Raw genomic sequence first — 27,661 nt, 5'->3', positions numbered from 1 at the left:
AAATGATTTGTTCCTCATGTAATAATAGAATTTGTTGACGTTTGGATTTTTAGGAATAAGCAATGATCATTAAAAAGTGCAGTGAATTTGAGTCGTTTTTCGGGGGGGGGGGTTACGTTGAACTAATGAAACAAAATAAGTTTATCACAATATTCTCATCAATGGATGTGCACCTTTACAATATGGTTCATCCAGTAGATTGTCAATATATAGTAGGAACGGGGTTCAAAAAGCATTTTGAAGCAACACTCGTGGTTGATCCAGTAAAATAAAGGGCATGTGACAGCCGTGTTGTCATGTTTTAAAATGAGTTGAGTGGAGACATGAAAGAATTCTGCCAGATCACATGGCCTGACAGTTACTTCACTGCAAATGAAGACATACCAATCTCCCAAACCCAAGCAAAATGCCCACTGTGATTACTCTGAGAGAAACTGCAGATAATAAACACAAAATGCTGAGATAAAAGCACAATTGTATTATTCTTTCAGCTTAAAATCCATCTGTGCTCCTTAAATAAAAGAAAACCCAGCAATTTCAATCTGAATTTTTGTTTTTATGGCAGGTTCATGAAAGAAATTAGATTTGATTCTGATAATCTAAAAAAAAATATCTGAGTTGAATATTGTCTTTTTTTTTTCTTTTTTGCATCAATCTCACAGAACACAGAAGTGTCGTCCCAAGCTTCCTGTGTTAACTGTAACTATGTTACATTTCTGTCTGACTCCTAAAATATTTCAATGATTGTTTTTATGTCAATTGGATCATGTTAACTCAATTAATGAAAGAGTCAAATATTTCACTTTTCTTGACGAGACCAGTTTTCAGTTACAGTGAGCAGCACGTCTGTGGGTTTCGAGCTTCGAAAACACCTTCCAGAGTAGTGTAATGTTTTCGGTCAATTAACCAACCTGTCTGTTTTATTTGCACAGTTTCCTCAAATAATTCACAGCCATCTTGTGCTCAGGCAAGAAGGAACACAAAGATAACTCAGCATTGTTCAACGAAAAAAAAAAAACCCTGACCAATTCACACTTGAATGTCAAACTTTTATTTTGAGGTCTATCCCTCGCTGTGTGTATATGCGAATTCAAAGCAAACACTGTTTTGGGATACACTTTCCCTTCTCTAGATTATTCCAAAGAGTGCAGTAGACGATGAACATGGTGAGAATGGTTCTGAAATGGCTATGTACATACTATAAGTGGATAAGATGAAGTAAGCGTGTATGATAAGTAAGTACGGGATAAAATTAGCGATGTTTTGTCTTCGGGACCCATCAAGATATTCCTTTTTTTTTTATTTGAAATGATCGTTTCAAATTACAGCTATGAATTTGAATGACACTCCTACTAAAGTATCTACACAAAGACAGAAATGAAATGTTAATATAAAATTTTGATGCCACTGTGCGTCATTTGAATTTACTAAATCAGCAGTGGCAGTAGATTTGATTTCTACATTATGTACATGCTACCAGCAAAGACACATACGTATTTACAAGTGGACAGCAGCACTTTCAGAGACTAGACCTGATCGGAATACTACCGGTAATTTTAATATGAAAATCAGTCTGGTCATCAATGTTATTGTTTGTAGTTGCCCTGAAAATTTCCTTCAGGTAAGACTCAAAATATGTTGCTAAACCCAGCTGAAAGATTGGAGTCATGTCAGCACTCACAGAAGCCTTTTGAAAAGTGAAGAAAAAAAAAACGGCCAAAAATTAGGAGCAGCATAACAACTGTGAGATTAGAGTGATGGGAGGAAAAATATGGAAAGGAATGGGGGCGTAACTGCTCACAAATGTTTGATTCCCTGCAGTGTGTTTCGGCTTGCGCACTGAGTGTGTTTCTGTGTGTGTGTGTGTCAAAGAGGGAGAGGAAAAGTAAAACACGTTTTCTTCCACTTATGTGGGTTTTTTTTGTTTTTGTTTATTTTTTTTAACCAAAATTGAATAACATCGTGACAGTGTGCGTGCGTGTGTATGTGTGTGTATGTGTGTGTTACGATGAAATTAAGTGTCAGTGTCTGAAAGTAAGGTGCAGTGACAACAAAGTGCCAGCAGGTGAGGCTCTAGAGCGCAGTGAGGCGGCCAGTGAGGGCTGCCTGGAGCTCCGAGGGGAGGAAGACCCCCAGCTCTGTGATGATGCCTCCTGTGATGAGCTGGTGGGGAGTCACGTCAAACGCCGGGTTCCACACCTCAATACCTGCAGATTCATGGCAGACGTAGGGACAGCAGATTATGTGAAGAAAAGAGGCAATGGTAGGAAGTAACAAAATAGAAAAATACTTTGTTGCTTTGCTATATAGATTTTTCAGCTTATTGGACTTGAGAATATTTTCGACGACTTTTTAGTTGAACTCTCTGCATTTGAAAGCATCTATATTGCTGCTCCTTTGTCAAAATAGGACGGTTATTTCCCCCCCCCCCCCCCCCCAAAAAAAGAACTCTACAACCTTCATTTTCCCATCACTAATCATCAAACAGCTATCCATTTTCCGATCCGCTTGTCCTCACAAGGGTCGCCGGGTGTGCTGGAGCCTATCCCAGCCATCTTCGGGCAGTAGGCCGAGGACACCCTGAACCGGTCGATAGCCAATCACAGGGCACACAGAGACGAACAACCATCCACACTCACACTCCCACCCCCTGGGACAATTGAGAGTATTCAATCAGCCTGCCACGCACGTTTTTGGAATGTGGGAGGAACCCGGAGTACCCGGAGAAAACCCACGCAGGCCCGTGGGTGCATACATCATGCAAACTCCACACGGGGAGGCCTGAGCCGGGATCGAACCCACGACTGTGAGGTCGACGCGCAAACCACTGAACCATAATAATCTAACAATAAATCATAATTATATATCATATTTCAGAACATGCACTTGGAATTTGAGGACTTAAAATAAATCAGGACTTCTACTCTTACTAGTCTTTATTTTTTTTTTAAAACAAGTATCTGTACTTCTACTTAAGTACAGAGAGCACTGGAAAAGGTCTGTAATTTGACAAGACAAGAGTGTACCCAACCTCTCACCTAACGTCAACCCAGCTCACCTGCGACGGAATGATGGTTGCAATTAAAGATACACTATCTAAGGGGATTGAATGGATGTAATAGTGGCAGACCATATACAGTAAAATCTGTATTATTATCCTCAATAAATTATATTTTTACTCTTTTGAATCATTAATCCATCAACACTCTCTAACATGAAGATTACAGTCAAGATGAAGTCCATCGCCTGCCATTGTGAGATTCTGAATGACACCCAAAGCTGTAGTGCCCTTCAGCAAGGGACCAATCCATAAAAGCGCTCCCTCAAACTGCTTCCTGCTCATTGTAAATCGTTAAAGTGCAGAGTGTAAAATTGCCCATAAAGTTTGTTTTCTTCAAAAAGTTACAACATATCGTAAATTCACTAAAGATTAAATGATGGACCGGCAGTAGACAGTTAACGTATGGTAGAATTAATGTTACATTCATAAAAGTTAAAAACTGCAACCAACGTGCTGATGTGATGCAAAAAGCGAGAGATGACTACACTGACCGGTACAACATGATTGACCTTTGACCATTCTAAACGTATTGAATGAAAAATATAAATTACAAAGCTAATACTGTTTGTCTATCATTGACAGTCAGCTGGTTATTAAATTAACACTGCTTACTATTGTGGTATTTACAGCGGTATGGATCTGCACTGCATCAAAAAAAACATTTCCAATGCGATCCTTCATGACTGTTGACCAATAGAGATTTTGTCAACCGAATACTTCTGATAGCGTCAATCAACAGTGATCATTTCGATTTTATTGCAGAATTGGATACAGCTCTTGCGTTGTTCTCATGTACTCAATGATGAGTCAGACAAGCGCATCACATTTGTTTCATCTTGCTTCATGCAAAACTAACTGGTGACATCTGGACAGAGAAAGAGGTTCTGTTCATTCCGACAATAGAATGACGGCAGAGACACAATGTTTAAATTAAAATTGCACATTCTCCTGTCCATTAAATGACTTCTTTAATTACTGTGGAGCACCTCTCTACTGTACAAATCCAATTATAGATCAATGGCTCAGCCCAGCTCTCAGAAAATCAACTTAAACACACACACGCACACACACACACACACACGCACACACGCACACACACACACACACACACACACACACACACACACACACACACACACACACACACACACGCAACTCACAAGTGTACAAGCTAGAGAGCTACAAGTGTCATTTAAACTCTGTCTGATAGTCTCCTTTATCATTAATTAGTGTGGTGTTCCATAATTATGTTGAATACCAAAGCAACAACATTAATCAGCCTTAAAATAATTGGACCTCAAATAGTTTTGCAATAATTCTTATCTTGTGAAGTGAAGAGCATCTTTGCTGTTTCCATGGTGACCCTGGACCACATACAGAATTAGTCTGCAATATTGGTAGAGCGGCTGCGACACCTGTCACGTTATGTTAGCGCTACAGTCCAGGTTAGCCTTGTTATTCAGGAGAGTGCACGAGCTTTGCTATATGCAAAAAATGATCAATGTCCATTTCGAGACATCTTTGTATCGTCAAGGAGTCTTCTTAATAAGCACGCCGTGTGCTGTATATTCATTTGAACTACCGGTACTTATTTCGTTTCTTTGAGCTTTCTTCAGAGAGGGGAAAAAAAAAAGATTTACGGGGATTTTTTTTAAAGATAAAAAGGAATAAAAGAATTCACAAAAATGATGACTGGGTCTAATATTATTGGTAGGGGATATATTTTAACACAGTGTATTGTGGAACATTTTAAACCTGCTGGCTATTGATGAATGCGAAGGGCGACCAGTTTGATATGCACCTCTGAAATAAGAAATGTGTTCGAAATACCTTTAATAATGGTGTTATGAGGGCCTGACCTAAATAGGCCAATATTAGCTCTTTTAAAAGAGTCAAAAATCGGTACAAAAAAAGCCGATAATTTTTCTTAATTTAAACGTTAACAAAACGATGATTTTTGTGATTGTGTTATTGATTTGCTATAATTGTGAAACAGATAAGTATCTGCATGCAAGATCTTTTCATTCATTCATTCATCTTCCGAGCCGCTTGATCCTCACTAGGGTCGCGGGGGGTGCTGGAGCCTATCCCAGCTGTCTTCGGGCAGTAGGCGGGGGACACCCTGAATCGCTTGCCAGCCAAAGGGCACACAGAGACGAACAACCATCCACGCTCACACTCACACCTAGGGACAATTTAGAGTGTTCAATCAGCCTGCCACGCATGTTTTTGGAATGTGGGAGGAAACCGGAGCACCTGGAGAAAACCCACGCAGACCCGGGGGAGAACACGCAAACTCCACACAGGGAGGCCGGAGCTGGAATCGAACCCAGTACCTCTGCACTGTGAAGCCGACGTGCTAACCACTGGACTACCGGGCCGCCCGCATGCAAGATCTTATTTCTATAAATATCCACCAGTGTTCACATTTTCAAATGATCACTGTTACAATGCGTGTCTTCAATCTAAGTCTAGAATCTTTTTAAACAAATGGCTTATCACGTCAAAATATTTAACATAGCACATCATAATGTGAAACCCATCACGTTATAACGTGATATTGAACTTTCTCTTTCTTGTGTGGCAGCAAGATGCTACCGTGGTCATGCTCTCGCAGGTAGGCAAGGAGAGCAACCTGTATCAACAGTATTTTGCATGGCCGTCTGCTTATGTCAAAGCAAAATGTTAAGATTTACGTTTGAATATAATGCAGCTTGTATAAATTACTGCACGGCCCCCAGTTAATTTTCCATTTTGAAATCTTACCCAAATTCCACACTTTACATTCCCGTAAAATTGACTGGAACCTTTCCAGAAATGTACCAACCCTTTGAAAGCCTAATTTGTACGAATGGAAATCCAATTTATTACCAACTGAAAAATATTCCAAATATATAAGGGCCAGGTCAGACACATTTACAAGTGTAAAGAACCTGACAACAACAACATAAAAACATTCTTCCCATATCTTAACTCGGACGTACGTATGTTGGGTATGCTACTTAAATCTACAGCTCCAACTTTGGCATTAGCATGCACAGAAGGAAACGCATGCACGCGGACAGTTTTCGCATACCTGAAGCAGCGATGGGGACGCCATTTATACTGGTGAGTTCATCAGGCGGACGAACTTCAATTACGATGTCCCTGCCACTTTCCAGGCTTAAGTCACATGAAGTGCTGGGAGCGGCCACATAGAAAGGAATCCCATGATGCTTGGCAGCAATGGCTAGCTGGTACGTTCCGACTTTGTTGGCCGTGTCGCCATTGGCAACCACCCTGTCCGCTCCTACCACCACAGCTGCGAGAGAAAGCCGGCAGATAAACGGGGTTAAGATGGGATGGAGGTGAAATGAGGAGAAAAGACGTGGGAAACCCAAACCTGTGATGTTCATTTCTCTCATGGTGAGGGCCGCCATGCTGTCTGTGATTAGCGTAGCGGGGATTCCCTCTGCTACTGCTTCGTACGCCGTGAGTCGAGACCCCTGGTTGTACGGTCTCGTCTCCGTGCAGTAGACACGTTTCAGCCGGCCCAGCGTGTGGAGGCTTCGCACCACTCCTACACACCCAGACTCAGGCTTAGGCACACTTACAGCTACGCCGTCCACACAACCACCCGCCACAATCAAGTCTGACCTAGTGCAGTCCCGTATCCAGCCGTGGCCAGCGAGCCAGTGTTGCAGTGTGTGAGGATGGTCACCGACTCCCTCGGGACACCCGAAAGGATGTGCTGGGCGCCAAAGTTTCCGATCTTCTTGTTGTCGTTGACATCTCGCTCCAGCATGTCTTCAATCCAGGCTATTACACTGTGGGGGGCATGACAGGTTAAGCTCCTACTGAGGATTGAATGGAAAGATATTAAGTGCATGCATGCACATGGAAAAATGGTGAATTGTTTGTCGACCCGAAACAGGTAAAATTGTTAGTCGCCTGAAAGAAAATCCAACAATGGTCATTGAATCCCAAGAACCAGACAAGACTGGAATTTCCTAAAATTAACCCTTTCGAGGTTATTACTACAGTGCACAGCATGAAAGGGCTACTGTTGACAAATACTGAACTTCTGGGAGATTGCAGGAATGGGAATTTGACATATGACAGTGCTAAAATGTAAGTAATTGCAAAGTGTCCTTGGGTGTCTTGAAAGGCGCTTATAAATAACAGGTATTATTATTATTATTATAACCGTTTGTACCATTGAATGCTGCATTGATTTTTTTTTTGCAGGGAAGCAAAGTTGCCTGCTCATGCACTAAACTGCATTCTGTGTAGCTGCTCAAAATGCTGATTGTGCTGACCTTAACCCCCCCCAAAGAGAAGAAAATGAGATAAAAAGAGAGCGCAAGACACGGGAGGGGGGGGTGGAGGGAGGGCAGGCTCCCTTGACAGATCTGTGAATGGTGTCTCTCCATGTTTTGTTTTTTTCTTTCTCAAATAAACCTCATCATTTTTTATAATACCGTACTTGTTGTCTTGGTTTTCTCCTGGACAAGAAATTGCCTTTTGGACAGATGAGACAAAGCTGGAACTTTTTGGCAAGGCACATCAGCTGTGTTTACAGATGCAAAAATGAAGCATATAACATAGAAGATCACTGTACCTACGGTGAAGCATACGGGCAGCCTAGTTATGTTTGAGGCAGCATTGTATTTTATGGTATCTTGATGACCCAAAAACACGGAGGTAGAGACACCAAAGAATGACTTACAACAAAACAATCAAACTGTCCTGAAGAGGATGGAGCTGCAAGGCAATGGAGCTGCAGGAAGACAGTTCAAGAATTTGCAGAACTTTGCTACACAAATGACACCACGGCTGTCTGTCCACCAGCAACAACTACTTATCTGATGAGCGAATAACCATTTCAGAGCAAATACATACAATGGATATGGAATATTACATTCTGACCTGCCAGGAAGGTTTTCTCCACTATCAGAGCAATATTTTTTTTTTTAGCTTGAAGGACCTAATTATAAAAGTATTTCTCTCATTTAATATAGCCATTGCATCTTAACAGTGACATCAGCCATGGCGTTTCGTCTTCACACTGACTGTCAAATCTTCAATTAAACATTCGGAGAGAAAGCTTCCCACTTTTCACTTTCTTTCATCCGCTAACACTCATGTGGCTTTTGGAATACAGATGTGCTGTGACAGCTACTACTTGGGCGTGGAAGAAAACCCCAAGTTCGATTGTTTAGAATCACGTTGTTTATACCTTTGCCTCAGTGAACCATCGCAATGAATTCAAAGTGAAGCATATTATTTCAGTGAATTGGGCAGTCATTTAGTTACCAAGGTTCAAACCTCAAGTGACAAGGCAATGCTCATGTGGCCTTTTACCGCGCCGTCATAGTACATTAAAAGGTATAGAGGTGATTCCAAGTATTGAAAAACATTGAGTAGTTGTTCATAGAATCACTTAAAAGAACTGCCCAGGCAAGTGAAAGGGAATATTAATAGACTTGGGGAGGAAAAAATATACAGACTTATCAAGACAGATGGCATTAGCTGTAGGAGTTGCCAAAATTCCAATCTGTTACATTATTAAGAAGAAAGTATGCACTGGTTGCCACAGCACCAGCCAAAGGTTGCAAATGACCACAAACGGACAAATGTATGTGATGGAGAAAAATCAATAGCGACAAGTAACAACATCTAGTCTGTGAGGAGAGCGCCATACTGCATCACCGTTAAAGAAATTGGCAGTGGAGCAATCCAACAGTGGCTGACTCAACCCCGAGAATTTCACATTCAAAGTATCCTTGAGCAAACCAACCGTACGCCTGGAGGCAACCCAACTGCCACGGTCACATCAATGTGTGAATGTGAGTGCATGAACGGGGGGGCAATTTCAAGTTCAGGCCATTACCGCTGAGTTCACAACACTGGTGAGACTTCAAAAGCACAAAGGACAGATTAAACTCCTTGAAACACGTCGAACTATCCTCATTTTGAGGATAATTTGAGTTAGGCAAAAACTCCTGCACAAGCATATGACAGTTACAACAGGTCACAAGACATACACAATGAAGACGGTGATACAAGGGAGTGTATGAAGTGATGTTTGCATTTTCTACAAAACCCAGTTGCCATGTAAATTAAGAGCCTAAACAAATACCCATTAGTTTCGGCACAGCTAAACTCAGTCCAAAGTCTTCTTTGGCATTGTATTAGCCTTGCAAAATGGGGCTATTTAAAAATTGTCGATTGACAATGGATAAGAAATCTCCTGAGTGAAAAGTTCATATGCTGGTAGATTACAACAGTTAAATGACTTTCCATCAAACCTCCAATTCGTTAAGTCTTTATTTTGAGTTTTAACACCACCAGCGCTCACGTCTTACGCCCTGACACTTGTATTACTGGGTGTGGTTTCCAGGATGTTGGTGATTAGTTTGAATGCATTTGAATTTCAGATGCACTTTAAATATTTTCTGTTCCAGTTACTAAAGTTATTCTTTGTTGTAAGTGTGTCCATATTTCTTTTTTTTAATTCTCTTATACGTTGATAAGGAAACAGTGGTTATGCAAAGGTGTACTTATAACAATTTTATAGACAAATGATACTATTTATAGTCGTGCGGGGGGTGGAGGGGGTTGTTTTCCTCTTCCTTGGGGGGGGGGGGGGGGCATGACAGAAAATAAATGAGAACCACTGGGTTAATATAAGCAGGTGATATTTTTCTTAGTCACACCTATAGGATTTTCTAACTTTCAATTCCCAACCGACTGCAATGTAGATTATTTTTCAAATGGCACCAGACAAAAAATAGCATTGCAAATAATAGCAAGCAGGCTAGCGCCTGCTGAACATCCATCCATCCATTTTCCGATCCGCTTATCCTCAAAAGAGTCGTGGGTGTGCTGGAGCCTATCCCAGCCGTCTTCGGGCAGTAGGCGGGGGACACCATGAACCGGTTGCCAGACAATCACAGAGCACACATAGAGAAACCACCACCCTCTCTCACACCTCGGGACATTTAGAGCGTTCAATCAGCCTGTGGGAGGAAACTAGAATACCCGGAGAAAACCCACACAGACCCGGGGAGAACATGCAAACTCCACACAGGGAGGCCGGAGCTGGAATTGAACCGGGTTCCTCTGCACAGTGAGGTTGACGCCCTAACAACAGGACCACCGGGCTGCCTCCTGCTTAAAATTTAAAATCAAACTTGCACCCACCTTTCCCTCAGCTGCTCAGAGTTCTTCTCCATGCTTTCGTTCTCGGCAAACTCCATCAGTTCACGGGCGGCACGGCCCATGTTGACAGCGGTGGGCCTCGCTGATGTCAGGCGACACAACGATTCACGGATGAACGTCACGGGGTCCTCGCCACCCGCGCCTGCTCGTAACTCCACAGCCAAGCTTAGGCAACCTACGATGGCGATGGCTGGGGCACCGCGTACCTGATTAAAAGAGGAGACCATGTTCAGCAGAATGGACATCACACGACATCCTGTTTTTGCAAATTACAGTGGTACTTTGACTTATTAGTTTCATTTCAAGCTCTGCACTTAATTGAATTATATATCAAATCAGTATTTCCCAGGGAAATGAAATCAAATTTCAAATGCAATTAATTCGTCCCCGCCCCCACCACATTTTTGGTTAAGAGTTCTTAAGAAGAACAGCACTGTAGTGTAAACATAATATAACATCATTGAGGAGAAGTTAAAGAAATTGATTTTATACGTATGCGATTATTGCACGTTGAGATAAGCCGGAAGCCACGGGGTCTGCTGCCTAGTGAATAAAATCAGGAGCAGCTTGCAAGACAAAGTAATAAAATGTGTGTGTGTGTGTGTGTGTATATATATATATATACAGTATATTAATGAGCCAATAAAGGCACGGCTTGCAACTCAAATAGCTTGTAAGATGGTGCACTCATTAGTCAAAACTGTAGTGTTTCTACATCAATTTGTTCCCTTAACTGAGTGTGACAAAAAAAGTTTGGTATCATTGCTCTGAAAATACAAAAACAGTTAGTCATTTCTCCCTCTCTCATTAAACTACATCATCATGACATCACCTAGCTGCTTACAGCACAATTGTTCATGCTGACACAACCACAACATCACACTTGTAACTGCTCCATATTTGTGCAACTGGGAGGAAGAAAGAGGGTCCCGAACATCTGTGAATGTGCCTCCAGCTGCTAAAAAAGCCCAACAGCATGCAAGGCCACATCTCATCTTCACATCTGCCTTCAAGTGTGCAGTGATAAATGCAATGGGAGTGTCATAGAGTGCAGCACAGGACCGAAAATGTGAACAAAAACCCTGGCAAGGGGCATTAATAATTCATCAATAAGCCTTCTTAGAGAAAGGAGGGGTCCGCTTGAAGGGTGACTGAATATAAGCAGATTGTGTATCTTGCACGAGGCGATAAGTAATCTATACATTCCGGATTCAGTTATTCGTGCGTGCGCTAATGCATGTGCCCCCAAAACAAAAATCCAGGCCGAGTGTAAGCAGAGTAGGGCCACATATGTGCAGTGGCGGGAGCACAAAGGAGTCGACGGCAGATGAGCGCATGGACAACGGGAGGAGATGCACATGCAGCCGGCGTGCACAGAGGGGTGGGGAAGTGAGGTGATCGAAGAGTCTTGCCTTCATGGACTTGATGGCGTCGTAGGCGTCCTGCACCGAGCGGATGTCATCGTAGACGGTCTGGTGAGGCAGCAGCAGCTGGTTGAGGATCTGCAGAGACCCGGCACGGTAGCGGATCGCTTCCAGCGTCATGACCGACACAACCAGGCGGAATGTTGGGGAGGATAACACGGACGGGAGGGTAGCTGGCACGCACACATACAATATCACACACGCACACTTGAGCACGCACACTCGTCCTTTGGACTGTTGAGCGCGGCCTGGCAGGCAGTCGGCTGGTATCAAGACGAACAAAGTTAGAGGAAATGAGACGCAAGAGGAGGAAGAACTAGGAGGAGTAAAGGGAGAGGAGGGTTGGAGAGCTTCACCTCCACTGACAGGCAGACTGACACGGAACCACGTGTCCACAAAGCCGGAAGTCCTCGCCTAGTTAGCCGCGCCCACCCAATGCTCTCGCCAACGTGATCGCTCCTCCTCGCTGTGCCCCTGCCCCATCCCCCCTTTTTTTCTCTTCTAGCCCCTTTGTCAGGGGAAATTTCAAATTCAAAGCCGTTATTTGCATAACACCAAAGCCTATTGTTTCCCCAGACAATTGCGAGAATTTTCTCCCAACAATGCTTCTACTTTTGCTGCATTCAGTCGTACTAAGCTTCATTATTGTTTTCGTTAAAGAATTGCACTGAAAATAGAATTGTCATGTACATGTACTATAGTGCACACGTGTAATGCTTCCCAACCTTTCAGCACATTAGAAATCACCAAAACAAATCTCACAAAAAGTGGATACACAGTTAAATGTCATCTGGCTCCCCAATCTTAAATGCGCCATTTACGGCACTGTACACGAGGAAAAGAATCAGGATGTGCCAGTTATAGTAGGTCCTGACCTACCAGTAGTTCTCGAAGAGCGTGTCGGTAGCTCTCTAGTTGGAATTAATTCAAACACTGCCAGAAATCCCAGGTTTATGCTTTTGTTTATAGCTGCCTGACAACAGCATTGAAGGAGTTCAAAAAAATTGTAGGCTCCCTCGTACCATCCATTGTGAAATTGTAACTTGATTGACGTGTCAATCAAATTACCGATTACTTGTAAGAAAGGTTCACAATTCATCCTTTATGTTACGGAATACTCAATTTTAAAAAAAGGGATTACATTCAGGACTATTCGCTTAACACTTTGATGCACAACATGCGTCAAAAGTGACCCGGCTGAGTTTTTATTTTCAATGTATTTGCAGTTAATTAATTTCATCATACAGTATTGGAGGTATTCCTCAACTTGTTTTTTACCATCACACACAATTATTTTGTTTTTTCCTTTGTTACTTTTTGAATAATAAAATAATAACTACCCTTCTAATGCACAACATGGGTCTAAAATGACCCATATTCATTTTCTATGTTATGTCATGCATGGCTGAGTTTTTTTATGAAGTAACTTTGAAAAAATATATAATTTACTTTCCAAGTATGCAGTAGATATTTTATTTTTGATTACCACTGATCATGATTTCCACTTTTCCTTTATGTTATGAACAAGCACACCTTTTGTATTTCGACCGCAAGGTTACAGAAAGATCCACATTGATTTGCTAGCTATTGCATTTGGAGAGAAAAGACATTTCAGAACTCTGCACAAGTCCCTTTGCCCATCTCTAATACATCCAAGTATTGTTTTTCAAGTGTTCTTACGTTGCCTCAAAAAATATTTGGTGACAATTGAGAATTGCACATAACATTTGATTAGGTTTAGTCTACTTCGACTGTGACTTGTTATTATTTCCCCCCCACAAAAACCTGGCATTTGAAAAGGTGGGTGTTGATTTTTTCATCCTATATTTGGCATCTATGTGCTATACAAACTGCACACTGTACATATTCCAAGGAATGATGTCAAGTTTGATACACATAGAGAGTGTGTGTGTGAGATTTTATATATATATATATATATATATATATATATATATATATATATATATATATATATACGATGGTGAAATCTGATAAATCTGATTATGACCTTTAAAGGGTCTTCATGCCATGAAACACTGAGAAAAGATGTCATTAACTAGCGTATCAACAGTATAGTGACAAGAACACACAGTTTTCCATTTATTCATATTAAAAACAAACCCTGTACAAAACATAACAGCATTGATTCATTCCCACTTTGAATTGCACAAACATCATGACAAACACTTGAAAATAGAGAGAATTAAATGCTGTACTTCGGTATATAAATAGTATGTATGTATATTCTGATTGCCCCGACATGAAAGAAAATAATATAAAAGTGATTTGTTCAACAAAACCAAGCCAAGAGGGATAGATACACCGATGCAGATCTAGAGAAAATAATGCTGTAATGTCAAACAATAGTCCACACCGCTTTCTGATAAACTCAATCTTTCAATGGAGTGTACCAGTAGCCGGATTACACTCACTCTCTCTATATGTAATTTGTTTTTTTTAATTGCACGCACATGTGAGATAGTCAGCTGAGCAAAGTTTTGCAATATGCCGTCCTGTCCAACTCAAACCATCCAAAATCCACACTGATTAGTGCTGAGCTTGTCACTATGACAACAACAAGAAGAAAGTCTCTTACTCAAAAGTGTGGGTAATGTGTTAGGTTGTGTTTGTTTGTTTTGAGGGGATGTAGCATTAAAAACATGTGAGATCAGACAACTATTGAATATTCATACTTCTTCAAGTCGATATGCATGGCTGGAGCTAATTTACTGATGCAATAAAACTGTTTAACACATGTTAAATGATTGGTTAATTCTTTGTGTGAAAAGTAATCATATGGCGCTTCAACACCATAAGTTTAAGTACTTATTATTTGATAATTATTTGGTAATGATTATTTGATTTATTTTTGCAAAACTGTTATCAACAGCAATCCATTTGAGATTAAAGAAACTGGAAGTGGTATTTTCACCTTTCTCCAGAATTATTTAGGAAACAAACATTAACAAAAAGGCTCGTTATAAGTTGCCAGCTGCGTCCAGGTTGTGTCTGAATAAATCCAGAGTAAAAGCGGTAGCAGCTGTTAATTATTTTCTATTAGACGGCATGGAGGGCTTAAGTCTGTGTAAGACTTGGAAGAAAATCCAAATGGAGCCGCGTGTAACTCTGAGTAATCTCTGAATGTATGTGAAGGAATTAGTGTGAAGACGGAGGAGATGAAGGAGGCGACCAAGAAAGAGCAAGTGGATGATGTAGACGGCAGCGCTAAACGGCAACCACATTCATGGCACACTAATAACACCTCCCCGCTTTCCCGCAAAAACCAAAGGCAACTTAATGTCTCTTCCAGTTGTCTCCTTGGTGAAACAAATACTAATCCCTCCTTATGAGATGTAGGTTGTTATACCCCAAAGCCCCGTTTTTGTTTTTTTTCTTTTTTGCTTTACTCCCGCATCACACCACTGCAAATGTATCAAATTACTTTAATCTGTGAACACTAGAACAGAAAGATTAGTTTAAATTCCAGTATGACCACAAAAAAAGGTGCTAAAACACCTCAGAATATTGGTCAAGGACATACCGGTCCACATTTTGGTTACGTGTGCTTAAAACTAGACATTAGACAAACGTGCGAATTTTTGAGAAGGCATTCTGTAGAGCAACCGTCTCCTTGCTTCCTTTCGTATAAAACTATTCTGTAATTTATTTTTATTGAGGCTTCCATTTTATGTTTCTTTTTTTTTCCCAGAAAATATAAATGGACAAAGCACAAGTGACTCGCTCCCATGCGTTCGTCTTGGATGTACAGACAAGAACAAAGGCTTGAGAGCAGAGCGCTCGAGTGTTTGTATCTGTGTGTATACGTGAGTGAAAAGAGAAAAGACATCAGTACTATAGCCAATCCTTGGCCAAACTAGTCTCCCCTTATCCAGCACGTTTCCTTTTCAGTGATTCCAGCTGATGAATGAAATAGACAAACAAGATCAACTCTTTCCACATTCGAACATCAAAGGATGGCGCACAATTTATTAGCCATTCGCTACACAGAAACCCTCACCTCAGTCTCGACCATCTTCAGCCTGCTCAGAGCATCCTTGGCAGCCTCCTATAGATTCATTCACATGAAGAGAGACTGTAAGTAACTGGTGGACTTCATGTTTGAATAGCAGTCAAACCCTGACCCCTCCTTCACCCTATTGCCTTGACTTGAGAATTTCTTCACGGATTCAGCGAGTCCTTGGGTGAAGCGCCGCAGCACATTTTCATACTCTGATTATGGAGGAGGAAAACCTGAGTGAGATTTCTATGCTTTTTTTTCCCCAGATGTTTGTGGGTTACCTGAGAGCAGAGCAGGAGAGGCTCGCTCCAGCTGCGCTTTTTGCCACTGCAGCCTGTGCGTGATCTCTTTATGCTGCTGAATGAAATCAGATGGGTGATCCCGTCGGTTCTTTTTGTACTCTGCAATCTGAGAGGAGGAGGACATAATAGCAATAGGAAATGAAATGCAACATTATACACAGCTAAACATATACCCCAAAGTACCTTTCTCTCTAACCGTTCCTTGTCGTAGTTGAGGAGGCTGAAGCTGTGAAGCTTGTACTGGGGAGGAGAGCTGCTGCTCCTGTTGCTTAGCTCATGTTTCGGTTTAGATCGAGGAGATGGAGCCTGACACATCAAAACATACGCAAAGTTGTTAAAATGACATCATATATGAGCATTCTTAGGTCTTTTCGCATGAATACAAAACGGTCATCTATGTCCAAAAAAACCTGTGGAGGAAACCCTCTAGAGATCGACAGGCGGATCGGTGCAGCGTCTGCTGTGATGCGGACGTTGTATCGGTCTGTCGTGGTGAAGAAGGAGCTGAGCCAAAGGGCGAAGCTCTCAATTTACCGGTCGATCTACGTCCCAACCCTCACCTATGGTCACGAGCTATGGGCCGTGACCGAAAGAACGAGGTCCCGGATACAAGCGGCTGAAATGAGTTTTCTCCGCAGGGTGTCCGGTCTCTCCCTTAGAGATAAGGTGAGAAGCTCAGTCATCCGGGAGGGGCTCAGAGTCGAGCCACTTCTCCTCCACATCGAGAGGAGCCAGATGAGGTGGCTTGGGCATCTGATTCGGATGCCTCCTGAGCGCCTCCCCGGTGAGGTGTTCCGGTCATGTCCCACCGGGAGGGGACCCCGAGGAAGACCCAGGACACGCTGGAAAGACTACGTCACCCAGCTTGCCTGGAAACGACTCGGGAGAGCTGGAAGAAGTAGCTAGGGAGAGGGAAGTCTGGGCTTCCCTGCTAAAGCTGTTGCCCCCGCGACCCGGCCCCGGATAAGCGGTAGATGATGGATGGATGAATGGATGGAAACCCTCTACTTAAGTAATGCACAATTTGGGACCCTCACTTACAATGCATGTAAATGATGCTCTTCAGCACTGTACCCAAGAGACTTGTACACTCATTCACATTAATGGTGAGAATCTTACATCAGTGATGAGCAGTGAAGGAGCACTCAAGAAGGTTGAGAATGTCAGCTAGAGATAACTTTTCTGCTTGGACAGCAAAACAAGTTTGTGACTCACCCGTTCTTTTTGTCTCTCTGGAGGTGAGAGAGGAGAAACCGGTTCGAGGATTAGCCACTTTTCTGTCGTCGGCTGGAGTTCTACCCCGGATATGGGTTCTCTGATCTTCACCCTCACCTCTAACTTGCCACCTGTGGCTTTACGTCCATCCATCACCTAGGACAAACAAACTTCTCAATTTAGTTTGCACATTTAGGCATCTTCAGAAATTAATAAAGGAGAAAGGAATAGAGTGTTGCAGATAGTATCACTTGAACTATCGCCTGGAACCAGCGGAAGAGACACCTGGCATTTATGGGAGTACCAGAAAATTCACAAGGCGCTTCACTCGAGCCAAATGTCAGTTGCATCAACTCGGGCTGTTCATGCAGTCAGAGCTCCGAGACTCTACATCTAATCTCAGAGCTGGACTCAACTCACCTCTATAATCTCTCTGATGTCACAGTGGTTTTCTAGACCCTCAAGCTTCAGCTGAGCTGTGCCCACAACCTTGTCTGTTTTAAAGAGGCCTCTGTAAACATGCAGAAGATCATGTCAGAGAAATAATTTAACATCGAAGCAGTTCTGATCCGTACCCTCTATGAATGATTTCAAATTTGAAGCCCTTGGACTGGATGACTCGTTTAAATCCTCGGTGCGCTCTGTTGATGTTGAGTCTGAACTGCTCTTTAAACTCTGGACTGCTAGTACTTTTTATTGTGTTGGTTTTGTCCCTCTGCGCATCCTCCTGTACATGCGGAAAGGGAAATGATTAAATAACACCATCTTTCGCTTCCTGTCTCTCTTGATCTGACAGCACCATACCACACTGGGAAAAGGAAACTCAAACTTCACGCTGGCATCCAGATCATTAGGCGAGACACCTGAAGGCAAAGACGGATGGAGGTGTAAATTCACACACACTTTCATTTGTAGCAGACTGGCAGGAAATCTGCCTACCGGAGGGAACTGGTAAGTTGATGCCTCTGATGATGTACAGTATCATGTCATTGGGAGTCAGATTGGGGTAGGTCCTACAGAGACAGACAGGTGTCTTGAGCCCAGTATGAGTGACATCCATCAGTCATCATCACAGTGATCCAAACAAGTCAGACTGTGAAATGAGTCATTTAGCTACCAGATTGGTGGGTGACCGAAGCCCAAGAAAAATCTGTCACAGTGAGTCACTGCGAATCAACAACTTCAAAACATGAGTCAAAAGGTGTCTCACAGCAATATGAATAGTCAGTTGATACACAACCACATAGACTGGCATGGATAAACTAGCCATCCATCCATTATCCAAACTGGGATGACCCAAAAATGAAAAGTGGTACGAAAATGATCAATGAAAGAGTGTATATCTTATCTAAATAAAGGACAAGAGTTTTCCAAATTAATTACTGGAATAGTTGCCTCCAAACCACAACACACCTCAAATAGTGTTTATATTCAGTAGTGGATTTTCACCTTCCATCTTTTGTCAAGCACAATCAAACCAAAAGGAAAGATATACAGGTCGTAGACAAATTGTATTGAATTTGAATGTTCATTAGGAGTTTGCTACTGACTTGACAACACTGAAGGTCTTCTCCTCCGTGTGACACCTGGGCACTGGATGGCCCTTGGTGTAGGAATTCTTCAGTATCTCTAGATTTTTGAATGAATCCTCGACAAGCTTTTCACACCTGGAGAGAGACAGGCACAGCCCTAGGGCACAAATACAGTTTTTGCACAATAGTCGTGACCTGACTATAGATGTTAAGACTAAAGTACTCTTATAAAACTAGATTCTCAATACAGGCACAAGAAACAACATTTCAAAATGCTAGACCTCGGAAAATTAATAAACCTCCTTATTCTGAGAAAAGAAGACAAATGAACAAACTACAGCATCTGTTAAAGTCATGCAAATTATGTGAAACGTTTTTTCAATATTATATAACTACAGTGGTTCTCAATGTGAGCTGGGAGTCGCAACCCAGTTTATTTGTTTAAAAATGACCTATGAAAACATGCATGTACTATATTCTCAAAGGTCGTTTGATATACTCCCCAAAAGCATATAGTTCTCAAACACATTCTCCAGCCAGAGACTGAGCTGCACTGTATTTATTTACAGAGTAAACTAGTGGCTAAACCACAAAGCAGCCATACATAATGAAAAAGAAATGCATGTAATTTTTTATTAGCTGTCCTCAACAAACCCGAAAGAGATCCAGGACGGATCCAGTTTTGGGTCCCTTCCCACTAGCTGAGGATCACTATCTATCTATCGATCTATCCATGTGTGTGTGTGTATCTATCTGTGTGTGTGTGTGTGCGTGTGTTGAGATTACATTCCCGTTAGAGTGAAGCTGGATCCAAAAGGCTAAATCAATACAATCCAGCGTTAAATAACGCCTTTGCGAAGATAACTTGGATAACATTGTCGGAGAGCATTTGATTTATTTGTATGTGTACTTTTGTATTGGGAGTCAACAGTCAAATAGACGATTTTCTAATATTTTGGTCATGTTATTTAGCTACAGTGTAAAATGTACCAAACGTTGGATGTCATTCGATTTTGCAGGTATATTTTACTCTATTGCGTGTCTATGAATCACATCGTTGGGCCAATTAAACTAAAATCTTATCAAAATAAATACATTAATAAGTAAACAAACAAAAAATGGCTTCTATACAATTGTTTGTATGTGAATAAGAAATGTTTGCCTGAAGATGGCAATTGTTATAATACAAACAATAATAATAATCATATATATCTGAAAAGAAAGCTTTGAGCAACATCTTCTTACTTGAGAGCCTCGCCAATATTGCCCATGAGTGTGAACTGCTGTGAGTGACTGAGACATTTCTGGAGATCAAGTTGGAGAGAGAAACAGATGCAGTGGAAAAGATTGCATCCACAATTACATAATTCAACATATATACAAAATTGTTGGTCCGTTGATGACAGAAAAACCCACGGTGATCACATACTGTAAGTAACTTAAATCTGACAACAACAACAAAAAATAAAAACAATATGAACATTTAACCAATTCTAATCAGACATTGCTTTTGAATTGTGGTTCAAGAGAATAATTTTTAAAGAACAGATTCATGACATAGTGTAGGCCTGGATGAAAATTATGGTACCCTTCAGCCTAACATTTTGTTTTTCTGTCATTAACACAAGGTCGCCAACAATTTTGTCCACTCGAGCTGCTATCGAGTGAAACGTCAATCCCAACCTCATGCTGCTTTCGCAAAAGATCCATGAGGCCATGGTACTGCTCACTGGTACGAGGAGAAAGGGGAGATGAACGCGAACGAGCCAGCAAGAAGTCGTCCTCACCGATGGGACGACTGGGTATCTGAGAGGAGTACAAATATGATGAAAAAGAGAGATTTTTATACTTTTTTAGACATGAAACAAAAGACACAAAGATGCACCATCATATGACAACTGTGCATTGTGCCCCCGAAAGAAAAGCAGTATTAAAGTTATTATTTTTTTTTAAACCTAATTTGTGATGCCGAACAGCTAAAAATAAAAGACATGCACCCATGTCAAATCAACTTTCCACTTTCTATCACAAGTCATGAATACTAAAAGCAAAGGAACAGAGGCACAGGAATAATATTCCGTTTTTATAATTATACTGTGACTCTGAGTCAGAAAGGAACCTGTGAGTTCGAGGAAACAAAAGGTGAGACCAAACCAAATGAAATCAGTCCTGTGGGATATATTCCCACAACATAGAGGAAATACAGTAGATCGTGTGTGCAAACACATGCACAATTGTTTTTGGTACACCTCACACATTCTGTGACTCCTGTGACAAACACAAACATATTGTGCCACATACAAAGGTCTACTGTATTATCTTGTCTTTCATTAGTTTTAATCCATAAATTCGGAACCTTGGTGATATCAATAGGAAGGCCAGACTTGGCGGCTTCGATCATGGGGTCGAGTCCTTTGGCGTGTCTGAGGTTCTGTGCTGCTGCCGCCATATTCTACGAGATAATATCAAGACTTTTTTTTAAAAGGGCTATTGCGGTTATACTGGTTACAGAGACACAAAAATATCAGCCACTCAATTGACCCGAGAAAAACAACTCTTTGGAATACCTTCATCTTCTTTGAGTGCAGTGCAGCGCGCAAAAAAGCCTGTCGACGTAGTGACAGGAAATCCACTTGCTGTTGGGCTAAAATGATCATTAAAAAAAAAAATAAGTGATGTGGCAGTCAAAGGATGGGTATGCGGGCATGGCTTGGAGTTACACCGCCAACACACCTTTGGCTCCCAGTTTTTGCATTGTGGAACCACCCGGGGCTTGAGGAGCTGGAGATTTAGCTTTCTGGGCAGGTGGACGCACTGAGGGCTAAGGAGAAATAATTATCATTAAGAAGGATCCAAATAGAGATTATGATGAGAAGAGTGACTGTCATTTTATAATAACATATACAGAATAAAAAATGAACAGAACTACATATCTGATTATGTTATGGAGGTGCAATAAATGAGAAAAAAATGTCAGAATTCAATACATATGCGTAAATACACAACGGACTGTACTGCTATCTGGTGTCTAAAGGCAACCCAATCAAAATCTCTGGCTGTACATCAATTAGTGCACTTGGCAGTATATTCATGAGTTGTTTGTTTTTTTAACCTTGGCAGTCCCTCTTGGACTGTCCTCCTCTTCTTCTGCGTCTGGATCTCGATTAGCTATTTTCATAGCTGTTTCCAGGACACCCATAAAGTTTTGAGAATCGCTCTCTGAGCCCTGTAACGGTGGACAACCTAGAAAAGAATTCCGCACTTTACACAGTATACAATCTGCGCACACTGTTCCCAACTAAAAACAAACTGTATGCAATCAGAAATATACCTGGTGGTACAGGTAGATCGGACAGGTTGACGGATCGACCAGCTTTGTGTGCTTTAATGGAATCTTGGTATTGCTGTTAAAAGAAGAAGTGATGAGTCCGCCACCGCCCCCTGAAATACTTTTTTTTTAATTAATCAAGTCAGTCTTGTCTTGATTTTATTGTGATAAAAAAGCCCAACTCTGTGAAGGCTTTCAGACATGACAAATTATGTCAGTTTCATATTCCCTCTGTGTCAGCAAAAGGCTTATTCAATGTATTCTTCCTACTCTATATTTTCAAGGACAGTACATTCTGTACTTTTTACTTGTGTGTACACTACAGGTGTAGGAAAAAGTAAGCTACCCCCTTTAACATAAATTGGTCATAAAATGTGGCATGACCTGCAGCAAAATAAGAATAAATGGTGTCTTGCTTTAACTATAACCGCACAAACAATTATACTGTACATTTTTCGGCAATAACAAATCTACTTTCTCGGGACAGGGAGGAAAAAGTAAAGTAAATCCTTTCATTTAATAATGGGTCGAGCTTTCTTTGGCAGCAATCGCCAACAATCAAATGTTTCCTGTAGTTACAGATCAGACGTACAAATCGGATTGGGTGGTATTTTAGTTTTGACTGTATACACACAAAATTTCAGAATTCACTTTATAAGATACTAGCTGGTTCGTCGCCCTCCGGGCGGCTCATCAGCTACTTCCTGCGGAAGGCTGGTAAGGTGGACCTTCGGCCCACAAAAGTGTTGTTGCTTGGTTCAACTTTTTGTTCATCTTCATTGCTTATCGCGAAAATAAAGAGATGTTTAGCTCTACTAAATAACTAACAATTTCATTGCAATGCTTGTGGGGAGACAAAATTTTTTCGCCAAGATGCCCGCGCGATCGTAGTGAGCCACTGCCTGAGCGGCGCAGTGGCGGCGCGCAGCGGCGCGGTGAAGTAGGTACGTTTTGAAAAGGGACAGACGGAAGGACAGACTGCGTGCAGGACGACGCGCAATATATATATAGATTTAACATGAGTCCAAATGTGACTGGTTCTAGACATACTGTAGTTGGAAGGTCTGCACCCTAACCTCTGCAAACACATGAGTTCAGCTGTTCGTTTTCACTTCCTTGCTGGAAGAAAATCATGGTAGAGGAAAAGTTCTGAAATGATTTATCTTAGTCTCATGGTTTTTTTAAATCACAAAAACCCGCCATTTGAACAGGAGTGTGCATCGAGCCTTTTCCGTTGCCGGTCCCTCTCTCCCGCTGAACGTTGGGCAAGCCCCTTCACTGCTCATCTTTAAAACTCGTCTTAAACCTCATTTTTATTCTTTGGCTTTTGACTCAGCATTTTTGCTCCATGCACAGCGCCTTGTATACAGCCATAGTTGTTTTAAGTGCTCTATAAATACAGCAGAGTTGAGTTGAGCTGAGTCTGATTATTTCAACGTCAAGCATACATAGAAGTACATGTACATAGAAGCATTTCAATCATAATTTACACAGAAGATAACCATTGTAATTGATCTCAGGTTACCATGGCACTGATCATGTTATTATTCTCCTTAAGTTAACGGACTCCTTTTTAGCTGCATAGCGTGTACCTTGACAATGCGCTGATGCATGCGTGCTTTACGGTCATCTCCTTTGCTCTTAGCTCCATCTGCTGCTGATTTGTAAATGTCCATCCTTTGCTGCAAGGCTTCTGCCAGACTGCTGGGAGCAGGAAGGCCTAGAACAAGCACACGCACATCTAATAGTGATGTGTCGTTCGCGAACGAGCCGGCTCCAAGAGCCGGCTCTTTGAAGTGAACGATGGGATCCGGCTCCCACCTCATTGGGAGCCGGCTCCTCATTGGGGAGCCGGAGGGGAGGGTTACACACGCACGCACGCACGCACGCACACACACGCTGCAGTTTAGAGAAGGGGGAGGGGTTAGAGAAGAGACACACACAGCAGCACACTGAGCAGCACGCGAACAAGACAGACGAGGAGACGAGAGAGCTAGTTAGTGAAAAAAAACAACACGGTGGAAAGTGGAAAGGTGAGAAAATGGATAGGAAACGCAGTGAAATGTGGACTCATTTCAATTTAATCGATAGTTCAAAGGCAGCGTGTAGACTGTGCAAGGTTAAAATATCCCATAGATCAGGCTCCACAAATAACCTGCACAGGCACATCAGAAATGTCCACCCATCAGTACAATTTGAAGAGAAAAGACAAGCAAGGGAACCAGATATTAATGAAGGTGCTAGTGTGTCTGCAACTGTTGCTGCTGCTGCAATGTCACAACTGCCTAGATGTACAACCCAGAGCTCTATGAGCCACTTTATGCAAAAAGCTATAAAACCACCAAAACAGAACACATTTGACGAGGAACTGGGTAAAATGATTGCAAGGGATTTTCATCCATTTTGTGTTGGCTGTGTGTTGTCGCAACATCTGTCCCCTCAGAGAGAATCTTCTCCAAAACAGGGCAAATATTAACAGAGAGGAGAAACAGGATCAACCCCTCAAAGCTGAGGCACTTGGTTTTTCTTTATGCCAATCTTCGCTAAAGACAAGCTAAAACCTTTACCTGGATGCTGCTTTTTTTCTTTTTGTTTTACAATTTTAATTTATAATTTGTTGTGTGGTGTTCAAAGCTTACTTATATTTTACTGTAAATAGTTAAAAGCTTATAAATATACACATTCAGAGATTGGAACTTTTTGACAACCTTGTTTTGAGATGGGTCTTTGTACTTTGTTTTTATTTTTGTAGCACTCCATGTTGAGTATGTTCAGAAGAATATAAATAAAGTCATATAAATAATAAATATTTGATATAATGTCTATTTGTTGCATTAGTACTTCATTTTACACATAATATTACGTTATTTTTGGTATTAAATTAATTTAAGCAACAAAAAAAACTGAGGAGCCATTTGGGAGCCGAAAGAGCCGGCTCTTTTTAGGGAGCCGATCCAAAAGAGCCGGCTCTCTAAAAGGAGCCGGAATTCCCATCACTAACATCTAAATATTCAGTATCACCTTCATCACACATTGCTAAACAATTAAGAGAGAAGAATCAGGGCTACTTGCCAGCGGGAGGTTCCTGTGTGGTTGTAGGAGCAGCAGTGGCTTGCTGTTTAGGGGAAGGTGCTGCATGTGTCTCGTCTACTACGTCTCCTGTGAATCATTACAAAACTGTGGTTGAATCCAACAGCACACCATGACTGAATAGAAACAAAAGTGTGACAACTGCAGTAACTATACGGTATAGGTCATGATTAATAGGGATGTCCCAATCCAATTACGTATCGGAAAGCGGGGACGATGTGATTTTCAGCTGATCCAGTATCGGACGAGAAAGTTATTCATTTTCTGAAGATTTAAAGGTCAAAAGCTACAAAATAATGTTTTATATTGCATAATGTCGAGTTTCTACTTTTTTTTCTGTTGCGTTGATGTTCGTGATGATAACAGAAAAAATATATAGGAAAATGAGAAAATACGTAGAAAAAATATTTTGGGGGGGGGTTCATTCTGCTGAAGTCCTCATACTGACCAGGGGCTGGAGGAAGCAAGCTCAGGTCTACTGGTTCACTCCTATCTATGGCCTCCACCACCGAGTCCAGTTTCTGTATATTGAAAGCCCATATTCATTAGCTTGTGTTGAAAAAAAAATCTTCTGCAAGTAAACTACACATGCCATAAGTCCTGTTACCTTAGCAACGACATAGTGCTGTTTGGCCAGGTCAATGTTACCACTCTGCTTGGCTTGTATGGCCGCTAGCTTGTACTCTCTCTGTCGGGACAACACTGCTTGCTTGACCTCTGAAAGAATAGAAGAAAAACATCTATATTAGTCTTCACAAAGGGACTTGTTGAATTGTTCCGTACATCACTTAAGGAATACAAAGAGAGAGAAGTCTGAGAGCAGTATGTTATTATGTGACCTGAGTGTTGTGTGCCGGACTGACAGGGTGTCAGTGGAGAAATCATTGGGGTTCCCGCGGTGATGGCAGCAGCTGGGTTGTGGGGGGGAGCTAATTGGAGCGGCTTAGTATTAAGAGCTGCTCGCTCTGCCTCCAGTGAAGGTTTTTGATTGACTGGAGGGTAGGGAATTAACACGGGCTCTGGCATTTGTTTCTCTTTCATGGATTCAGACTCAGTTGCGGCACTGGCTTTTCCACCTACAGCAACCGGAGGTGGCATCTCCTCCTCGTTGACTGTTTTTCCTTTCCTAACCGATGTAAGCATGGACTGCAATGTCTGAGGACGGCAACGACACAAACTGTAAGCATAACTTACATCTTCAACGCAGGAGGCACCCATGATGAGAAATGAAATACAGTTAGAAATGAAGACAGTTTTCAAAACCTTTAATCCACGATCATATCTTCGAGCTTTGCTTGTCTCCCCAGATGCAGTTGCATTAGAGATGGCAACCTTGTACATCTCCATGCGCTCCAATACACGATATTCCAATCCAGTTGCACCGGTGGAATTCGCAGGAGGAAAAGAGCCGGTTGTCACGCTAACTCTGGAAGGCTGAGCGGAACTGTGTTCCTCGTCATCTTCCAAAACTTCATTCAGTTCTGCCTGTGAACAAACAAACGAATTGTACATGTAGTTTACGGGGGGAAAGGGAATATCTGGCACTGATGAACAACTAAATATCAATATGTACCACTGTACATCCCCTCCAAGAGTTGGATCATTAAGCGATAAAAAGGGTGCATGTATTTCAATGGGTGTTTGTTTTACCAACAGATCTTCATCATCAGCCAAATCTTCATCCTCCACGTCCTCTTCATCCAGGTCTTTCATGCAAAGAGCTGCCATTCGCTCAATATCGGCCATAGCAACAGGAACTAGAGACCAGAAAAGGTCAAAAGGCCAGTAAAATGAAACTTTAATGTACATCGGAGGGAGAGAGGAAGGGAAGCAATCGAGTGGTCATTACACCTTTGTTTTCACGTTTTTTCCTTTGAGGGCCTCCTCCTCCTCCCATCAAATTGTGTAGCTCATCCTCCAGATCTTCCTCGTTAACGTCATCATCCATCCCCCCATCCGGGGTCAAGTCAAGGAGTAGCCCCATCTAATTCACAAAGAATTTCCACAGATCTTAGGTCAGACACGTGCTCAAGAATGGGCATCTCGTTTAAGACCTCAGCTGAGTTACCTGTTTGGCACGCGCTGCCCCTTGACCCCGGGGTGGTGGGTTCCGACTTCGACTCATCGACTGTTACTGATGTAAAACGTAGCTTCTAATAAATTGTGCAGACGACAAAGCGAGGGGCGATGGGTATTTTCACCTTGGCTAAAATGAAACATTTAAAACTTAGTTATCAGGGTTGGCTGGGTAATGCAAGTCATCGCAATTTATGTGTGGCTAATGCCTTTCGAAAGTATATCCTTTACCTTGTCACTTTCACGCACTTCGCGACAGCCGATCTGTTAAAGGAGAATATCAACAGGAGTCGAATATTGCTCTGAAATAAACGTTAAAAGACTATAATAATAGTTTAGTGTTAACAGGCGTCGAGCTTTCAAAACAAGCTCGACAAGCAGTGGAATGACTTCCTACATTACGTCTCCAATG

The 27,661-nt window shown here is 41.8% G+C and overlaps 2 protein-coding genes across 4 annotated transcripts; both read right to left on the bottom strand.

Annotated features, from left to right (window-relative positions):
- Positions 1-112: 112 nt before the first annotated feature.
- mri1 (methylthioribose-1-phosphate isomerase 1) lies at positions 113-12,122 on the bottom strand. Of its 2 annotated transcripts, none has more exons than XR_007965887.1 (6): positions 10,247-10,506; positions 6,698-6,867; positions 6,444-6,620; positions 6,138-6,362; positions 726-2,207; positions 113-351 (listed from the first exon to the last, which is right to left on the bottom strand). XR_007965887.1 is itself a non-coding variant. In XM_052083357.1 (6 exons), exons 1-6 carry the CDS (start codon positions 11,806-11,808, stop codon positions 2,074-2,076), a joined length of 1,062 nt encoding a protein of 353 aa, XP_051939317.1. In that variant the 5' UTR covers positions 11,809-12,122; the 3' UTR covers positions 113-2,073. The 2 variants fall into 2 exon arrangements, 1 of the variants encoding a protein (XP_051939317.1); XM_052083357.1 differs by adding an exon at positions 11,677-12,122 and having other exon boundaries at positions 113-2,207; positions 10,247-10,470.
- Positions 12,123-14,572: 2,450 nt separating this feature from the next.
- cc2d1a (coiled-coil and C2 domain containing 1A) lies at positions 14,573-27,655 on the bottom strand. 2 transcript variants are annotated; one of them, XM_052083245.1, is made up of 28 exons: positions 27,481-27,655; positions 27,242-27,379; positions 27,025-27,157; positions 26,824-26,930; positions 26,437-26,658; positions 26,013-26,328; positions 25,781-25,890; positions 25,622-25,694; positions 25,156-25,242; positions 23,676-23,803; positions 22,087-22,159; positions 21,868-21,998; positions 21,489-21,576; positions 21,323-21,399; positions 21,112-21,207; positions 20,439-20,561; positions 20,001-20,059; positions 18,774-18,890; positions 18,163-18,236; positions 18,028-18,086; positions 17,799-17,950; positions 17,644-17,734; positions 17,224-17,379; positions 16,192-16,314; positions 15,988-16,114; positions 15,842-15,918; positions 15,707-15,754; positions 14,573-15,606 (listed from the first exon to the last, which is right to left on the bottom strand). In XM_052083245.1, the coding sequence occupies exons 2-28, from the start codon at positions 27,296-27,298 to the stop codon at positions 15,574-15,576; spliced, it is 2,937 nt and encodes a 978-aa protein (XP_051939205.1). In that variant the 5' UTR covers positions 27,299-27,379; positions 27,481-27,655; the 3' UTR covers positions 14,573-15,573. The 2 variants fall into 2 exon arrangements, with proteins under 2 accessions (XP_051939205.1, XP_051939204.1); XM_052083244.1 differs by having other exon boundaries at positions 27,242-27,326.
- Positions 27,656-27,661: the final 6 nt, after the last annotated feature.

The sequence above is a fragment of the Hippocampus zosterae genome, chromosome 13, assembly GCF_025434085.1.
Source record: "Hippocampus zosterae strain Florida chromosome 13, ASM2543408v3, whole genome shotgun sequence".
Lineage (NCBI taxonomy): Eukaryota > Metazoa > Chordata > Actinopteri > Syngnathiformes > Syngnathidae > Hippocampus > Hippocampus zosterae.
Note: the sequence above shows the minus strand (reverse complement) of the source record. Positions and strands in the feature narration are given on the sequence as shown.